Below are 17,688 nucleotides of genomic sequence, written 5' to 3'. Positions count from 1 at the left end.
CTATTTTTAAAAACAATTCCATTTGAAGCCCATGCATTTTTTGACCATATAATGACACGGCACACAATTAAATGATTTCTGAAGCACTCAAAAGCTCAAAGCTAATTGAAAGTGACATAGAAGCGGTTTCGCGACTAGTCTACATTCCAAAGCGTTAACTTACATACATACAGTGGCGGACTGGGACTGAAATTAGTGCATGCCAGGAGTCAAAGGGGGCCCCCCAGGGTAAAAAAAATTTGTCCCCCCCCCCCCCCATATAACAAAATTTTCTTCTTTCCATCACGCTAAAAATCAAGGGTAAAAAAAATAAAATTTTCAAAAATGGGAATAAACAAATTTAAGTACAAGAAAAATGGCAAAAGCAAAATAGATCCATAAATTACATTGTATATTTTTTTTTAACCCTTGTCCTAGGTAAATAGAATGCATCATAAAATAATGCGGCATAAAAGCGGCTTTTACTTTCAGTAGAAAACAATCAGGGACGTCATTTCAGCTTTTTCTTGGGGGGCGCAAGCAAAGATCGGTCAAATTGAATTTTTTTTCAAAAAATCTTTTTTATATCGGAATAAAAATAGAAAATATTCTTTGCATACTCCTTATTGAGTAATAAAATATGAAAAAATAAGCTTATTTTTGATAAAATAATTATAAAAAAATATTATGTAAAAAGTGAAAAAAGCGCCGCAGGCGAAAATTTTTTTCTAAAAATCTTCACATGGTCAACAAAAATCGACCATCAAACTGAGTCACTAAAAAACTATCAATTAACTTAATTTCTACCGACTGTCTTTTCACTTTATCTATGTACATACATGCATACATATGTACTTAATAACAATAGATAAAGTTTTGTGATCATGCGAAAATCGGGATTTTGGGGAGGGGGCTCTATCCTATATTTCTATATACATGGATGTGTCTAGATTACGAATAGATTTTATATTCGGAAACTGTTTAAAATTGTGTATTTAAATCTTACTATATCGTCGAAGTACTTAAATAATAATAAGTAATCAAATGTTATTTTGAAAGTAAGTAAATTTAAATCGCTGTTTGATGATGAATCGTCCTATCAAAATTGTTTTAAGCAGTTCAGTTCATATTATTCACGGAAATTTGTTTATTCCCATTTTTATTTCAGTAGGTAGTTGTTACATAGGTATTGGTATATATGTACATAATATTGAGGTTAAAAATGGGCGCAGCAAAAGGGCCCACGCAAATGTTGAAACTTACATTTCGAGCCTAATAAAAAAAGTTAACCGATCCTTGGGCTATTAAAGCAGGTATTAGTTGTTTATGTATATCGTAAGAAATTTGTTTTGTTGAAATACCCAAACTTTAGGTCCCAAAGTGCAATATCCTATAAATTTTTACACACGTGAAATAGTTAAAAAGTTATTTCATTTTACTGAGGGCCCATATTTTCTAACAGATAGTGGGGCCCACATGCCATCGGGCATGTTCGCTTGTATGGCCAGTCCGCCACTGCATACATACATTGCAAGTACCAACGTATTAACGCTGAAAATAGTTATACAATCTTATTGGTAGGCTCTTTTTTAAGTTGTCATTACCTGTTCCAGGTAGAGGCATCCCCTGTAGTAGATCCAGCGACTGAGCAGGCGTCGTGATGGTCTCCGTTGCCGTTGCAAAGATCTCCACTGGACTGGGCCCTTCGCCCATTAAGCCCACGTCGTTGTCGACTGGCGCTGGCGCCCATGCCCACGACCCCACAGCTCACCGCATCCCCGCGGCCGCAACTCACCCCTAATGACAATTATAAAAATTGGGTTAATTTTATACAATCCTCAAGCGTGTATTTAAATTTCAAATATAAAAATATATGCATAATTTGAAGCGTGAAAAATTGCTGAATCCGAGCATCGTCGATTGCGTCGACTGTATGTACTTGTCGACTTAGTCTTGAAAAGTTGCCCGATAGCATTGAGCAAAAAAAAAATAATAACGGAACGGAGACTATTTAATCTTTAATCTTTACTTTAAATGTGACCCGTTGAATTGGAATATGATAATGATTTTCGTTGGTTTTTTTTCTCGTTTATTTGATGTGAACGTTTAAAAAATGCGCGATTTTTAAATATTTTTGGCTATTGCAGTCTTTAACTCCAAATCTAGTATTGATGTGCCAAAATTCAGTATCCAAATCAATAGTTGTTTGTTTTTTTCTATTGATTGTGATTTTTATTGTTTTAAAATAATTATAATTAATTATCTAGCGAATGTTAAAGTCGAAAATATACTTTTTTCTTTCACATTTCTTTCCGTAATATTACGAGCTTATTTTGCTAATTTTTCATTTAATCACGGGTATAAGGGTTGATTTTTTTATCTCAATGTTTTCTTTTATTCTAAATTGTGTTAAATGCTGCTATATGCATTACAAAAGAGCGAGATGAAGAATGGAGAGCAAAATCACAATCAATATAAAAATACACCTGAATATCGATTTCAATACTTACTTTTGGCACAGCAATACTTGATTTAAAAACGGCAAAAACCAAAAATCTGTAAACATTTTTGCATTTTTTAAATGCTCAGACATATCTCGTTAACGAAAATAAACCAACAAAAATCATTGTTACATTCAAATTCAGTAGGTCAAACTTTAGTCTTCGCTCCAGTAAGTAAAAACGTGATTTTTTTTGTTGCTCAGTGTAATAGGTGTAGGATTTAAATTTGCAAAATATTTTTCACTTTCTCACATTTTTTTTTACCTATTTGTATTATATTACGTTAGTGGAATCCGTAAGGCTCTCCCAGACCAGGATACAAAATATACGGACAACACGGATAAGCAAGACGTTCACAGACGAACAAAGACATGTTCGGACAAAACTTCATCTACGAAATTACATAGATGAAACATGCGTGTCTGTATTCAGTTAACCTAGACGCGGCTTTATCAAATTATGCAAATAATCAAATACATATATACATATATACATATATGTATATGTATATATATATATATATATATATATATATATATATATATATATATATATATATTTATTTATATATATATATATATATATATATATATATATATATATATATATATATATATATATATATATATATATATATATATATATATATATATATATATATATATATATATGTGTATATATATATATATATATATATATATATATATATATATATATATATATATATATATTCAATAATTCAATTCTGCACATATTACATATTCATATAAATATGTATATGTATGTACATATTGATAGATTTTGAAAGTGTTTATAGAAAATTTGTATAAAAATTTCTAGATAGCATTTTTTTACTTAGTATTGTCATTACAGGTTCCGGAAAGATTTATAAAAGCACGTCTAAGCTTATCTTAAGCTCTTCTAGGTCATAAATATTCATTTAAAACGGATCGACATAAAAACGATGCTAATCAGAAAAAGTTCAACACAGACAGGCTTTGCCTTTCTATTTTTTTCCATTAATTAATTATTAAAAAAATATTTCTTCAAACAACTGAAAAAAAATTGGCATTTCGCTAAAAATGGCTATTCAATACTTTTTTCAAATTTTGAGAAAAAAAATAATCATACCATTTTATTTTACTCGTAAATATACTAGGAAGGCCTAACAGGTAAGCCCAATGTGTCTTCCTGGCCAGAAACATTGTACGTTAAACAAGTATTATTATACAAAGTAAATACATATCAATAAACATCCACAGAGACATATTTGGTTAACTTTGTAAATTTAAAGCATTTTATACAATTCGGCGAAATTCAAGATTGCTGAAAACTCGATATTTAGGAGAAAATGGGTAAGGCTGTTAATTTGTTGGAACCGTTTCAATGAATATCAGATAAATTGGCAAACTCTGGTAGAAAAGGATCGACCTGGAGTCACAAATCTAAGGCCTGGCCAGCAGAAACCAATGGGATTTGAACCCGTGACCACTTTGTTCAAAGCATTGTGTGCTAACCACTAGTCAATGCTGCTGGTTAGCACATATTTATGATTGATATTTTATTATTAATTTTTTTCGTTATTTATTGGTCTATTGGTCTTAGCAAGATATGTATATAACAGATTTAATAAGTCAAGTCACAGAAACCACGAGAGCAGAAGTAAAACGTGTGTTATCTGAATACATACAATAAATGCATCTGCTTGTGTATGTATGTACATTTAAAATGTGATCAGTATATAAAATACACATGCAGAATTGTTGCATTTTATAATACATACATACTACGTGAAATCAGTTTGATTCATTGTACTGAAAATATAATACTGCTGACTTATATTTAGAAAGTAACATAAACCATTGTATTATTAAACAAGTGATAAGGACAATTTAATGCGAGATAAAGCATGTCTCGAAAACTGCGTACCATTGTGTAATATAATACGATGGATATAATAATTGTATGTTGTAGGTAAAGTGATGCCAAATTCACATAATTAATTCTCGAAAAGTCTAAAGTTTCGTATACGTAGGTTTAATGTTGAATTTTAATGTGACTATTTGAAGTAGTACTGTTGAAAATTAATGAGCTTTCTTAGCTCGAAATATTTTTCTCTATGAAATTTGAATGGGTTTGTGTTCAGGGGTACGTTGCATAGCTGGCCTACATTACAATAACCCAGGGGTTAACTAAGACCATAAATCAAGGGTCACCAACCCATTGTACACGCGCCGCGAGATAATTTAATACACATAGTGTTCTCGATTTAATTTAAATTCAAAGAAGACGTACAAATTTGTGAATGAAACCGTCCAAAAGTAATCGCAACCCACGTAACCGCACAGACGAAGATAAAAATATTTTCGTTCGCAGTAATTAATATAAGTCTTATCAAAACGGCCTCGATTCGTTAGCGTTGAAATGAACGTTTCGCGCCTCGATTAATGCAAAGTTTGCGAAAATTTGAATAATAAAGGTGGAAGCCGGCGGAAAGTTTTCGATTTGACCGTAAATAATGCGACGAACGAGTTGCTGAAACTCGCTCCTAGCGAAAACTTAACAAATGAATACATTCAGACAATAAAAGATTATCGCAAAGAGTTAATCAACTTAAACTGGGGTAAACCGCTAATTATTTCATAAACGGTCCGTCCGAACTGGCTCGGTTGATGGCTCGGAGACGATGATAAACCCTAAATGAAATAAATATAAATTTAACTTTGTGCAAATTTTGCTCGTAATAAATTCGTGGAAATTTATAAGAGAGCGGTTTGAAGTTTGCGGTTGAGCTAATTTCGCTGACGAGAAAACTCCCTATGTAGTCCTTTTCCCATAAACCAACAATATTAATGAAAAGTCTTCATATAATATGTACAAACAAAAATTTCAAAACAATTGTATTATACTTATGTATATACATTATCATCATCGTTTACAGCCAAACAAAGTTTACGGACAAAGCCGAGCAGTACAAAAGTAAATTCCTATATATTATATTTTATACCCAATAAAAATTGAAACATGCTCATAATTAGACATTAGAGTCGCGGCTTACGAAATTTAAAAATCTATGTTCTAATTTTGAAAAATTAGCGGTTTTAAAAACCGACAAACCCTAGTAAATTTCTAATGATGAGGATTCCTACAAATTCAAATGAAACCAAATTAATTTAATTTTTTAGTTTTGTTTTGCGCGTCTTTGTCGGGTCACCGCCATCCACTATTGGATGAAAGCTTATCCAATACGCTTCCATTCGTTTCTGTTTTAGGCAACTCCCATCCTTCTCTTCCCATCATTTTTTACTCATTTCATCCACCCATCTTCCTCGTGTACTGACTTTTGGCCGAAAGGACACTTGGCCGACGGACATTGGTCCAACGGACGCTTGGCCGAACGGACATTAATGTTAATTCGGCCAAAAGTCCCTCAACCATCATCAGTGCGATCTTCCTTTCATCTTTTTAAATTCTCTCAGGGACGATTCGAGTACTTATTTCGTTCGTTCTTCTAGCTACGTGACATGCCTATTGTCATTTCAATATTTTCACTCCCTCCACTATATCAACTACACTTATTCATATCACCCACGTATTTCATTTTCTATCTCTTTTCAATATGCTGAGCATACATCGGTCCATAATTCTTTGCGTGCATTGGATGCTGCTGGTCAGAATTGGATATTTGTGGCTTCAAGTCGATCGTTTCCTATTGGCTTTCCAAATAGGCAAAAACTATCCTACCCACAATGTTACCGATATTTGAATATCTAAAACATAGATGTTTCATTAATTTTTGTATATATACATATACATGATTTGTATTATACTAATATTTGTGGTCACAGTGGCACTTTAGAGTATTCTGTAATGTCACTGTGGGTAATATGTAAATAAATAAATATGTAGGTACATACATGCATACATACATATGTATTTAAAATATCATATAAAATTATATTTACATTCATAGTTTTATTTAAAATGTTTAATTTATCTCACTACTGTTGAAAGCACGACATATGCAAACACTGTTGTTGAATGAATTGAAACACTTGAATGTTGATTAACTGACATGGTAGCCAAGTAAACAGATACCATTTTTATAAATAGATAATATCGTTATTTTTAATGGTTTAGAGGCTTTGTTGAGTATTTTGTATTTTGGGAGGGAGGTTGATGAAATATTGTATTTGCATATTTTAAAAAATGCCTCAGTGTAAGTATGTACACAGGTCAAAATTGAGTCCGAGTATTCTTGTTCACGTTACAACATCGTCAAGTTTAATAAAATCATATAAAAGTGATGGGTTATAAAATAATAATATATGTTTATCAGATTGAAAATAGGTCATATTGGCAGTTTAACGATTATGTATAAAACATTTTAAGCATCATCAGCTATCGTAAAGCAATTTCTCAATATTAAGATGAAAGTTATAAAAAGGCTTTTTCAGCCAAGCATAAAAATTGAAAAAGCTCTTAAGTTGGCACTCAAAGGAAGATTAAAATCATCGCTCAGTATATTTTTATATGTCGAGTGAGACACGCTTTTATGATCAATTTCGAATACAATGTCGCGTAAACATTAGATTTATAGATGTTAGAATATATGTATGTAAATCTCCATGTTCTATCGAATAGTCTGTTATATTGTTGACTGTGTATACAAGACATTCATTTGAGTATTCGTGTTACGATAAAAAATTTGAAAAGAGTATGAAATTTGAATTACTATAATTAATTATCTGTAATTTAAGCCAATGTCAAGCGGAGGTCAGAGGTTTTCGGGACAAAGCCAGTCCTTGGCAGCGGAAATATCCTGCGTATTATCTGCGAAAAAAGCTTTCGCGACAAAAGCGTTTACCCGCAGGTTGCATAAAAATCTCGTTATATGGAGACAGAGAGGAAAAGTTTTCCACTAAAAAAAATACACACATACAAGCCTTGAAAATATAATAGAAAATGTTTCCGCCGGCGAATTATTATTAAGTAAAAAAAAAATACAAAATTGTTTTCCCTCTCGATATTATATAATATTATATTATCAGATACTCCTAATATAAACGTGTTAAAAGCTATTGTCACATTTGGGACATAAAAGAAATTTGACGCCATCAAATTGAATTGTTGGAAAGTCCCATCATCTGTCATCTTAGCGACAGCGTCAAAATTTCCGTGTATAAAAAATATATAAAAAAACGTGATTCGACGTAAGTGGCTAAAGTCTCATCGTTGAAAATGGCTGATAAACGTAAAGAAAATCGCGTGTTTAACTCGACGAAAATTTCAAATAATGCACGTAAATCCCCGCGTAAAATCCACAATCGCATACGAAATCAAACGCTGCGACAAGTATTGAAATTTTCCATTTTGGACGGGGATTAATTCGCCTATTTAATTATTCCGTAACGTGAACTTATTGTAGCGTACAAAGGAATAATATACGTCAACGAATAATTAATTCATTAAAAATCTACAGCAGCAACTTTTAATTAAATTTCATGCGTACATATTTACGTCTTAAATCCTTACAAAACATAATACATAAAACATTGTATGTATAAAAATAAACCTACATAATACTAATTGAAAATCAGAACGTACCTAAATATGTATAAGCAAAGTTTAATATATACAACTAATAGCTTAAATTATATGTACAACCAAAATTTTGTGATTTCAAAAATACCAATATTTGTCACTACCGGCTCTACTTAAAAAAAATTTCACAATCGGTAGAATCGATATTGATTTATTTAACAATTGGTGCAGTAAAATTTAAATAATTACCAATAAAATTTAATGAATTAACAAAATAATCCTACTACTCCGCGGGAATTATCGATCATAGAATATCAAAAAAAGGTAAATAAAACTTGTCTGAAGAATTTGTATCCTATCGAATACCTATCCTTTATATACCTGAAGAATACCTATCCTTTTCACTTGTCTGAAGAAAGTGAAAAGGATAGGTATAGATTTTAAATATAGATACATACATACATACATACAAACAAATATTTTAATGCATACATATTTATTTAAATATTTGTAATGTGAAAAAAATAGGTTTTACCGAAAGTTGATTTTTGACAAAAAATTAACCAATAGAATTCATTTGAGCAGTACTGGTATTAGAATTCCTAAATCGAATGTATATAGAATATTATATATTTCCAAAAAAAGCTATACGTACTTTAATATTTATATTCGAGCTATAATACATATCTATCTTTTTTATTTTATTTTCAGAAAGTAAAACTGTCAGTAATATACGTCAATGAAAACCATTTTTTCTTTGTTTAAAACGAAGTATCAATAGATAAAATATGGTGTTCGTAAGAAAATTATTTTAAAAGATTTTGATTGATATGTATTCAGTATTGATTCCTGATTTTATTTTGTTTAACAACATTTCTGACGTTGACAGTATTTTTTTATATACAATATATTCATTAATGAAGAAGATTCTCGATCAATGTGTTTTGCCGGTGATGATGTATGGATGAGAAAATTGGACATTGAAAGCCAAGTTGCTAGACAAAGTCTAATGCACTTAAAGAAGTATAGAACGTTGTATGCTAAGCATAACGAGGAAAGACTGGAAATGGAATACGTGGGTGATAAATATGACAAGGGTAGTATATGTATAGTGGATAAAGTGAAGATATTGAAATGGCAATGGGCGGGCAATGTAGCTAGAAAAATGGACGAAAGGTGGACAAAAGAAGTGCTAGAATGGTACCCGAGAGAATGCAAAAGGGTAAAAGGAAAGCCGCAGGGAATATGGATAGGCGAAATTAGGAAAATGTGTGGGGTGAGATGGATGAGAGTTCCCTAAAACAAAGACGAGCGGAAACGTGTTAGAGAGGCTTTCACCCAGCAGTAGATGGGCAATGGCTACAGATGATGATGGTGATATTCGTTAGGTGTAAATTAATCTTATAATATGTCATACATATATTAATAATAAATATATGTATATAATTCCACTTTCTATGTAATGAAGAACGATACATGGAAGTGTGTATTAATGGATCAATTTTATTTCGCTTATAAATCAAAGTTATTTTTCAATATATAAACGGTACAATATGTGTAAATATAAATGATAAGCAAAATTCACATTGACTTTCACGATTAAAAGAAGTGGAAAATTTGCACGGTGAAGCGATAAAAACCGATTAATCAAACACACGAAGTACATAACATACCCTACATACATGCCGACACCAAAAAGTTAATGGGGTGAAAATCTGTATCCGCATTGCCTCAGGCCACTACTAGAGAGCGGAAATAAAAACAAAAACGAAACAATTTTCAAGCAACTGGAGCAACATCTGATTTTTAATACTTCCCAAACAAATAAAGGGGTGATGAGGGGGTTAAAATCAAAAGCACCCCATGAAGCATTAACGAACTGCGCGCTCACGCACCACAGGGCATCAAATGCGCCCAACGAATAATAAACTCTACGTGTGGTACTAAACGATATGCGGTAGCGATTTTTTTTGGTATACATATACATATATGTATACGTATATGTAAAATATAAGGGTATACAAAAAAAATACCGTGCCTCAAAATAAGGTAAAAATTTAATAAAAGCCCCGACGGTGAAATGATGTATTGTGTGGCGTTAATACGTTTTTAATACGTCGGCGTTTGTTGTGTAGCTGAGTTACGCATCTGGGAAATGAGACGATAAATCAAATCATTCAATTCCAAAAATAGAACCTTTATTATGTCATTTTCGCGTAAATATACAACCGCCCTGTATATTTCGCTGTCGTTGAAATTCAAGAGACGTCCGATATTTTATGAAATCTTAATTTTATTTCTATTATATCTTATACTATACATAAATAATTTGGGTAAAGTATGTATAATATGATAAACCAAGTTCCATCAAGTCACAACGAAAAGCATACATTTATTCGTGATTTTTTATCTTCAAGTATATTTTATTTTATTTTATAAACGTACATATGTACATATGTATGTACAAATTTGAATAATATTTTCAAACATTGTACATATTATTCAAGGCCAATTACAAACTTCGATCATTAAACTTTACAATCATCATAAAGACATATATGGACATAGTTTTTGCAGCATTTTTAAATGTCAACAAATAATGAGATGCTATAAACACAATATTTTGGAAGAAATAGGATAGGATTGCCAATTTGCTAAAACCGTTGCAATGAAATCAGATAAATTGGGAAACTCCGATAGAAAAATATTGACCTTGGGTTGACCACATAATTGAAAGGATAACCACTGATCTATGCTGTTGGTTATTTATTGATCTATGGTATTGGTACTTAAACATGAATTTTGATAAAAATTACAACATGGTTTGTGTTACAAATGTTCCTAACAACTAATAAACTAAGGCGGAATTAATAGATATTCAATTTTAGATCAACAAATTTCGGAGAAAAACACAAAAACATCTTGAAGCTATTTTTAACTAAGTCTTAAGGAGTAAAAATACTAGTTTAAATTGCAAAAATAATATTTGAAAAAACGTTTTTGCTCATTATACTTTTTAAATGAAAAAAGTTTTACCTCAATCCATCAATCGATCATTAGAAGATCAAAAAACCCAAAGAGATGTAAAAGTATTTTATTTAATACTTCCAATACATACATATGTACATATATGTACCTATACATATGTATATAAAGTAAAAAGCAGAGAAATCATGTTGCTTGGCTTCCTATATTATATACCTGTACTAATTAATTAATATGGAGTCAATGTGTCCGATTTTTTTATAGCATTTGATTTCAAATAATCATTCAAATAAGAAATAAACAAGGCAGAAATATTTAATTGTATGTAAAGTTCTAAAGGGGTGAGAGTAAGTTTGTTTTAAAAATATATAATCCAACTACTGAATGTATTTTGAAAGTAGTCTAAATAAATACAAATAAATGGAAGTCGTTGTTTATGCAAAAATATACTGAGAAGTCACAAACTAGTAGCAATTTGCATAACGAGAAATGTAATGCGATCCGTTCGTCTGTTCAAGTTAGAGATTGTTGCTTTGACAAAACCGTTCCATTAAAATCAGTCTCGAGAGTAATGTACAGTTAATAATGAAAACGGATATAAGACGCTAGCAACTGGAGAAACCCACTAATTATAACAACAAACACGCCATATTGCCAATCGAATACACGAGTAGACACTATGATTACCAAAATTTTGGCTTCCTAAACCTTTCTGTTGATGTGTTGAAACTAAATAACGAAGGCTCAAGGCTCACCTTTGACTCCAAATACAAGTCATTCAAAGAAGCCCTAACGAGACGCTACGAAAATATCAAAAGCATGGACCAGTACATATGTACATACATATATTAAGTATATTGTATACGCTTTCAAGATCGCCGTATTGGAAAAAAACGATTGAAAATTTACAAATGATGCGTGGATTTAAATTGCCAGTTACATAGATCACAACTTTCCACGATTAATATTTTTCTTTTGATTTCGACATCACTGAAAAACAACCAAGGTATATAAAAAGCATTCGTTAGTTTTAGTATCTCACATTGTCGCAATATACTACCCTATTTGCGCACAACTGGCGCCAACAAATATATAGTGTAATTTGCGAAACACGCAATTGTATAGTATGTATGTATATACATATTTGCACATAATGCTATTATGTAATAGTCGTTTAGGTAGTACGAACATTGTCGCATATTGCGCTATAATTAATACGGATTGCAATATAATTAATGGATGGGTGTCGATGAAAACGAAATGAATTAAGGAAATTCATCAACTTCACTATGATGTAACATTCCGATCGATTTTTCCGAGTGCCGGGGGTGTACGACCTTCTGGAAATCTGCGCAAAACCAAGAAAATCAACTTTTTCACGCGAGTGTGACAAGTCGTATCAATCACGAGCGAAAACGGGTAGGGGTTGAAAAACTAACATGTTACTTTTTTTGGCTTTTTAAAGCCTTTTTTACATGGCGAAAAGTTAGCTTTCAGCTCATAAATTCAGTCGTTTCAGAATTAAGAAATGTTTTTCTTTGTTTTAAGATAATGCTAGGTTTGCTGAAATTATATATGCTCGTTTTATATACATACATATGTATATGTAAACGAAAAACATGGGATTACTCGTTTCCTTCGATCTAAATTTGTATACATAAATATATTTATTTTCAAAAGATATTATACCCATCAAAACGGAATCTTTTTAGCCACTCACTTGCTAAAAATATTTTTCATTTTAATAATAAATACTTCTGCAATAGGCAATACTCTAAAAAGGGAGCTTAGGTCATTTACAATTTCATAATAATAAATTTCTTTTAAATTTTATTTGATAACAATTTATTTATTTTCAACTAAAATATTTTGTTTCCGATTAGGTAGGTTTTATTAGATTCAATCGTGTATTATGTAACTTTTTTACAAATTGCTTTTTATTCGAGTTGTATTAACGATTAATTATTTTTCAACATTTAAAAGGTACATCTTAATTTCAACCTTTAACAGCTTAAAAGTAAGTAATTTAATCCTTCAAATAGATCAACCAGCAGCATAGACCAGGGTTAAATCCCTGGCTGTGCTGCTGGCCAGACCATGGATATGTAACTTCAAGGCCGATCGTTTTTTTTATCAGAGTTTGATAATTTATCTTAATTTATCAAAGTCTAACCAGCAGTAATAAAGATTAGCACGGGATCGAACCCAGTAATCTCTCGGAGCTAAGCATAAACTCAACCGCCGAGCTATTTATACATATAAATACATACATATGTATAAAGTACTAAATCTTATTATGCAAATACAATAGGGTCATCTATGGACAATCTGGTACAATCAACAATGAAAAAAAACGTTACAAATTATATCGCTTCTTTTAGCTTGAAAAGATTCATTAAAATATTTGAGCCCGTTTTATATTTAAAATAAAATTTACGATATAAAATAGTTATGCCATATAAATGTAGGCTGAATTTCGTAAGCATTCATTAAATTTCAATGTATATTTTGAAGTTTACAAAAGCACTATGCGTCAAGTGGTTTCCGATGTTGCGAGCTCTATTATACACAAAAAATTTCGTATGCTAAAGAAAGCATACCACAATAGTAGCAACACAAAGGAACTCTTTCAACTTCTTCCATTGATAAAAAGATAATGCAGGGAAAATGTTGGGAAAACTTCGATTTTCCCGGTACGTCTGGCGTTTGATTGCTCGCCGCGTCGCGGCGCCGCTTGAAAATGAACGATCTCGAGCGAGGGCGCGATCGTCTCGGAATTAGATTTTCGTCGCTCGCTGTGACAGATATGGGACATTAAAGGGTAAAAGGCTTTCCAGGGATGGGGACGGAATTGTCTACTACGAATGGAGAGAGAAAGTGCTGAAAGAACATTCCCTACCCCCGAGTACGTATTCACTATACGTGCGGAATATTGATGATCGCGTAATGCGTTCCGGAAACCGCCGTTGTTGACACACGAGCTTACCCTTATTTGTATATATACATACATATACATACATACATCCATAAAATGTAAATGTATAAACAATATTATTGTTGTGTTTAATGTGTTTACGCGTACAATACCCACGAAGGTTCGTTTATACCAGTACAGCTCATAAACGAAAAATTCTTCTCGTATATTCTATATGAACATATTCATATGTTCCGTAATATATTACATATAACCGGCTTTGAAAATATTTACGCACGACGTGACGTCATAGTGGTGAGTACACTCGTACTGACGAAAGTGCTGCCATGTGCATATGAGTATTTTCGGAAGTGTCACATACCTATAGTGTCAATATTGTCTCGACGATACGACGCAAGCAATATTGCTCCGTATCCTTGCCCTTTGTAATATATGTATGTATGTATATCTAAGCCAATTTTGCCTTGCACCCATTCAAAACAACGCAACGTGCCGCAAACCGTCGGTGCTATGTATTATGAATATAAGTAGTCTTTTCCGTGAAGTGCTGTGCCGAGCTGTTGACATGAGTGCTGGATAATACAAACGGACGTATACTTATTTTTGACTTGTCATATACATATGTACATACATACATAAGTAAGAGAGTTTAGAGTTCCAAAATTTTGTGTTTTTAGAGCAGTGTAATTTAGAGCAGTACATTTAGTAATTTCACTCTGCTAATGTCATTGTAAGCTTGCCCGGCAGCAAAGAGGCTTGATCCTGAATATATTCTTGTCGATACCCCCCATTCCTGAGGATTGCCACCTCCATTGGTCTTCCAATGAGGAGTTTGGACGCTCCAGAGCATCTCTTTCCAATACTTTCTGCGCCAAGTGACTGTTATTTATAGGTTATGGTTTGGCCAAAACACTTAAATATTTGAGCCACAAATATCACCAAATATTATTTTATTTAATCTATTGGTGGATTGAAAACGTACCTACATACATATATATGTGAGAAAGTATAAAAGCTTGTAATATGTTTATATGAGATGATAGTAAATGAGAGTGAAAAATGTAACTGTTTACCTGGGAATTGTGAAGATGTTGTAGGAGCATACGTTTGGTAAGCTAGCTGTCATCGCTTCAATCTGACACAAGATTCAGATGTAATTTTTAATGATTTAACTCCTCTAGCGTCATGTCGGAGACATTAACTTACTTCAATGTTAGCTAATATCCGTATGTCGGTAAGATATCAAAGCGAGTGAAGGTATAAAAAAATTTCAAATAGTAAAATTGTATTTTAATTAACTTTGAATATAATTTTATTTATTATATATATATTTTTATTACACATAATTAATTGCTACTAATTCAAAACGGTCTAAACCTATAAAATAGGTGAATTTAAAAAAAAAATAAGCGATGATATTACCGGATGTTGGTAAATAAAACATACACAATAAAATATCCATATGTGGTAAAGAAAAAAAATTGACTAAAATAAGCGTTTTCCATGTATGATATTTTCAAGGCAATTTATCATAAATTTGGTATGTTTTTCAGACACTTACTAGAACAGTGTATCTTTTTTTATTGCCTTTTAGTAAATATTTAATATATGCAAATATCATTTACATAGATATTTTATATTAAAAGATATTATAAGCGTCATTTTTATGTGAGGGAAAGGTTTGGTGTCTTTTATACACAAAAACACGGCACACGTGTTTATATACATACATATATGTATGTAGGTAGACTATTTTCATCACAAAGTTAAAAGAGTTTCCCAAAGTAAACGCATAATATATTCATATTTCGGTTTCGGAATTGGTTTCATAGGTGACCGAGGTCTCGTTAAAATTAATTGAATATAAAATCGTGTGTACATTTTCCGCTTAAAACGGGATTTTAATTAACGTCGTCGACGCCAATAACAAACAATATTACAACCACAACAAACACGCGCAATTATACCAATGTAACGCAATAATATAAGCGAAAAGGTCTTTTGCGGATACCGCCGGCGAATATTCACATCCGGGTAGGAAAATTTTCGAATATATTGAATTTTCCTCGGAAAGCTGTGATTGTTTCGTCCCCGCCACTCTTTTCGACATGTTAGCAGCGTATATCTTACATCAAAGTTGAGGAACAAGGAAGAGGCGACACGCGCGCCGAATACAAATCGTCGTCTAGTGTTAGTCAATAGGTTTTCCACGAAGGGTGTGGACTCTTTTCAGCATCCGCGGAAACTTGTGCTCTTCAGATCTGTGCTGAATGTCTCTTGGGAGTGTCTCGCATACTAAGTCGGCCAACAACTGACATCCGACGGAGAAAACACGGCTGAGAAAACATCTCAGTCTTTTTTTACCCCCTTTTGCGATGGATGCATTCGCATACTTTCCAATACTATAGGTACATATGTATTCATACATGTGTATCTGCTATTTATTACCATACAAAGGAAATCTCAATGGAACTGAGCTTGTATAAAATGAACTTTGTCTATATTGTAGCTCTGGATAATCTATCTTTCTTTTGGGTTAACCTTCGATGTATGTACATACATATATATTAAAGTCCAAGTGTTCACTCCGGTTCGTTTACGAACGTACTAGTTTATTCATACATGAACTATAGGTTTTAGTTTAAGTGCTAACGACCAAAAGCTATCTTCAAATAGACTCACCCAAGTGTCGCATGAAACTTTTAGCTGTCAAAATCTTTGAGATGTCAAAACACCAAATATTTAAAAGTTAAATTCTTTGAAAAGCTAAAATTTGAGTATGTACATATATAATATAACCAGCAGCATGGACTAGTGGCTAGCGAAAAATGCTTTCGAGCAAAGTGGTCACGAATTCGATTCTCACTGGTTGCTGCTGACCAGACCTTGGTTTGTGACTCAGATTTTGTCAATTGATCTAATTTTCATTGAAACAGTTCCTGCAAAATCGGCATGCCTTTCCATTGTTCTCGTGAAAATTCGAGCTATTCAGCATCGCGATTTTTCGCTGGTTTGTATAAATGCATTTCTCCATAGATGTTTTTGTGGATGTTGATCGATTCGCCTTACATAATGCTTACAATGTTAGATCATAGATAACGTGTTTCATGTTAAAAAATATAGTAATTATGTATTAATAATTGATATTTCTTAATCTGTCACATTGGAGCGATCTGTAAGACGAGTGTGCGTGATAGAATAAAATATATAGGGACGTACGTATGAGTTATTAAATTTAAAAAACTCAATTAGTAGAACAGTACGATTTTTATTGCTTTTCTTATATCCATTTTGAATTTTCTGAATGTACACAGAAGACTCGAAAAATGAAACAACTATTGAAAATCTTAATTAAATCGTATAGCTCGAAGGTCAAAAAAGGGACGATTGGCATAATTTTGAGTCGGCGTTTGTAACTTAGAGTTGATTTACATAAAACGAAGTAATTATTAAATTTCAATCTGGCTTTCGATGGATTTGTCGTTAATTTAAAGTGCTTATGGCGCTCCGGGGCGTAGCGAGTTTCAAAATTCGATTAAAAGCTCTTCACTCGATTGAAATCGGCCGACGGGAGAAAAAACAAAGAAGTGTAAAGACTTTGCATATTTTGAAAATAGCCATCCAAATTTTCATTAAATTAATTTCGAATTATGTGCATATACATACATATAAATTTAATATAAATGGCCTTATTGGGTTACTTTTCATGTTTTTTTCCACAAGTAAAAAATTTTGTAGATTTTT

The 17,688-nt window shown here is 32.1% G+C and overlaps 1 protein-coding gene across 1 annotated transcript in view; it reads right to left on the bottom strand.

Annotated features, from left to right (window-relative positions):
• The window catches only part of LOC143909117 (uncharacterized), a 190,255-nt gene that overhangs the window by 23,427 nt on the left and 149,140 nt on the right, over positions 1-17,688 (bottom strand). The window contains exon 4 of the mRNA XM_077427019.1: positions 1,584-1,776. Within this exon, the coding sequence (XP_077283145.1) occupies positions 1,584-1,776 (193 nt within the window). The remainder of the gene's footprint in view (positions 1-1,583; positions 1,777-17,688) is intronic.

This window comes from Arctopsyche grandis, chromosome 3 (genome assembly GCF_051622035.1).
Source record: "Arctopsyche grandis isolate Sample6627 chromosome 3, ASM5162203v2, whole genome shotgun sequence".
NCBI classification, from domain to species: domain Eukaryota; kingdom Metazoa; phylum Arthropoda; class Insecta; order Trichoptera; family Hydropsychidae; genus Arctopsyche; species Arctopsyche grandis.
The sequence above is the reverse complement of the archived record's forward strand: the minus strand, read 5'-3'. Positions and strand labels throughout refer to the sequence as shown.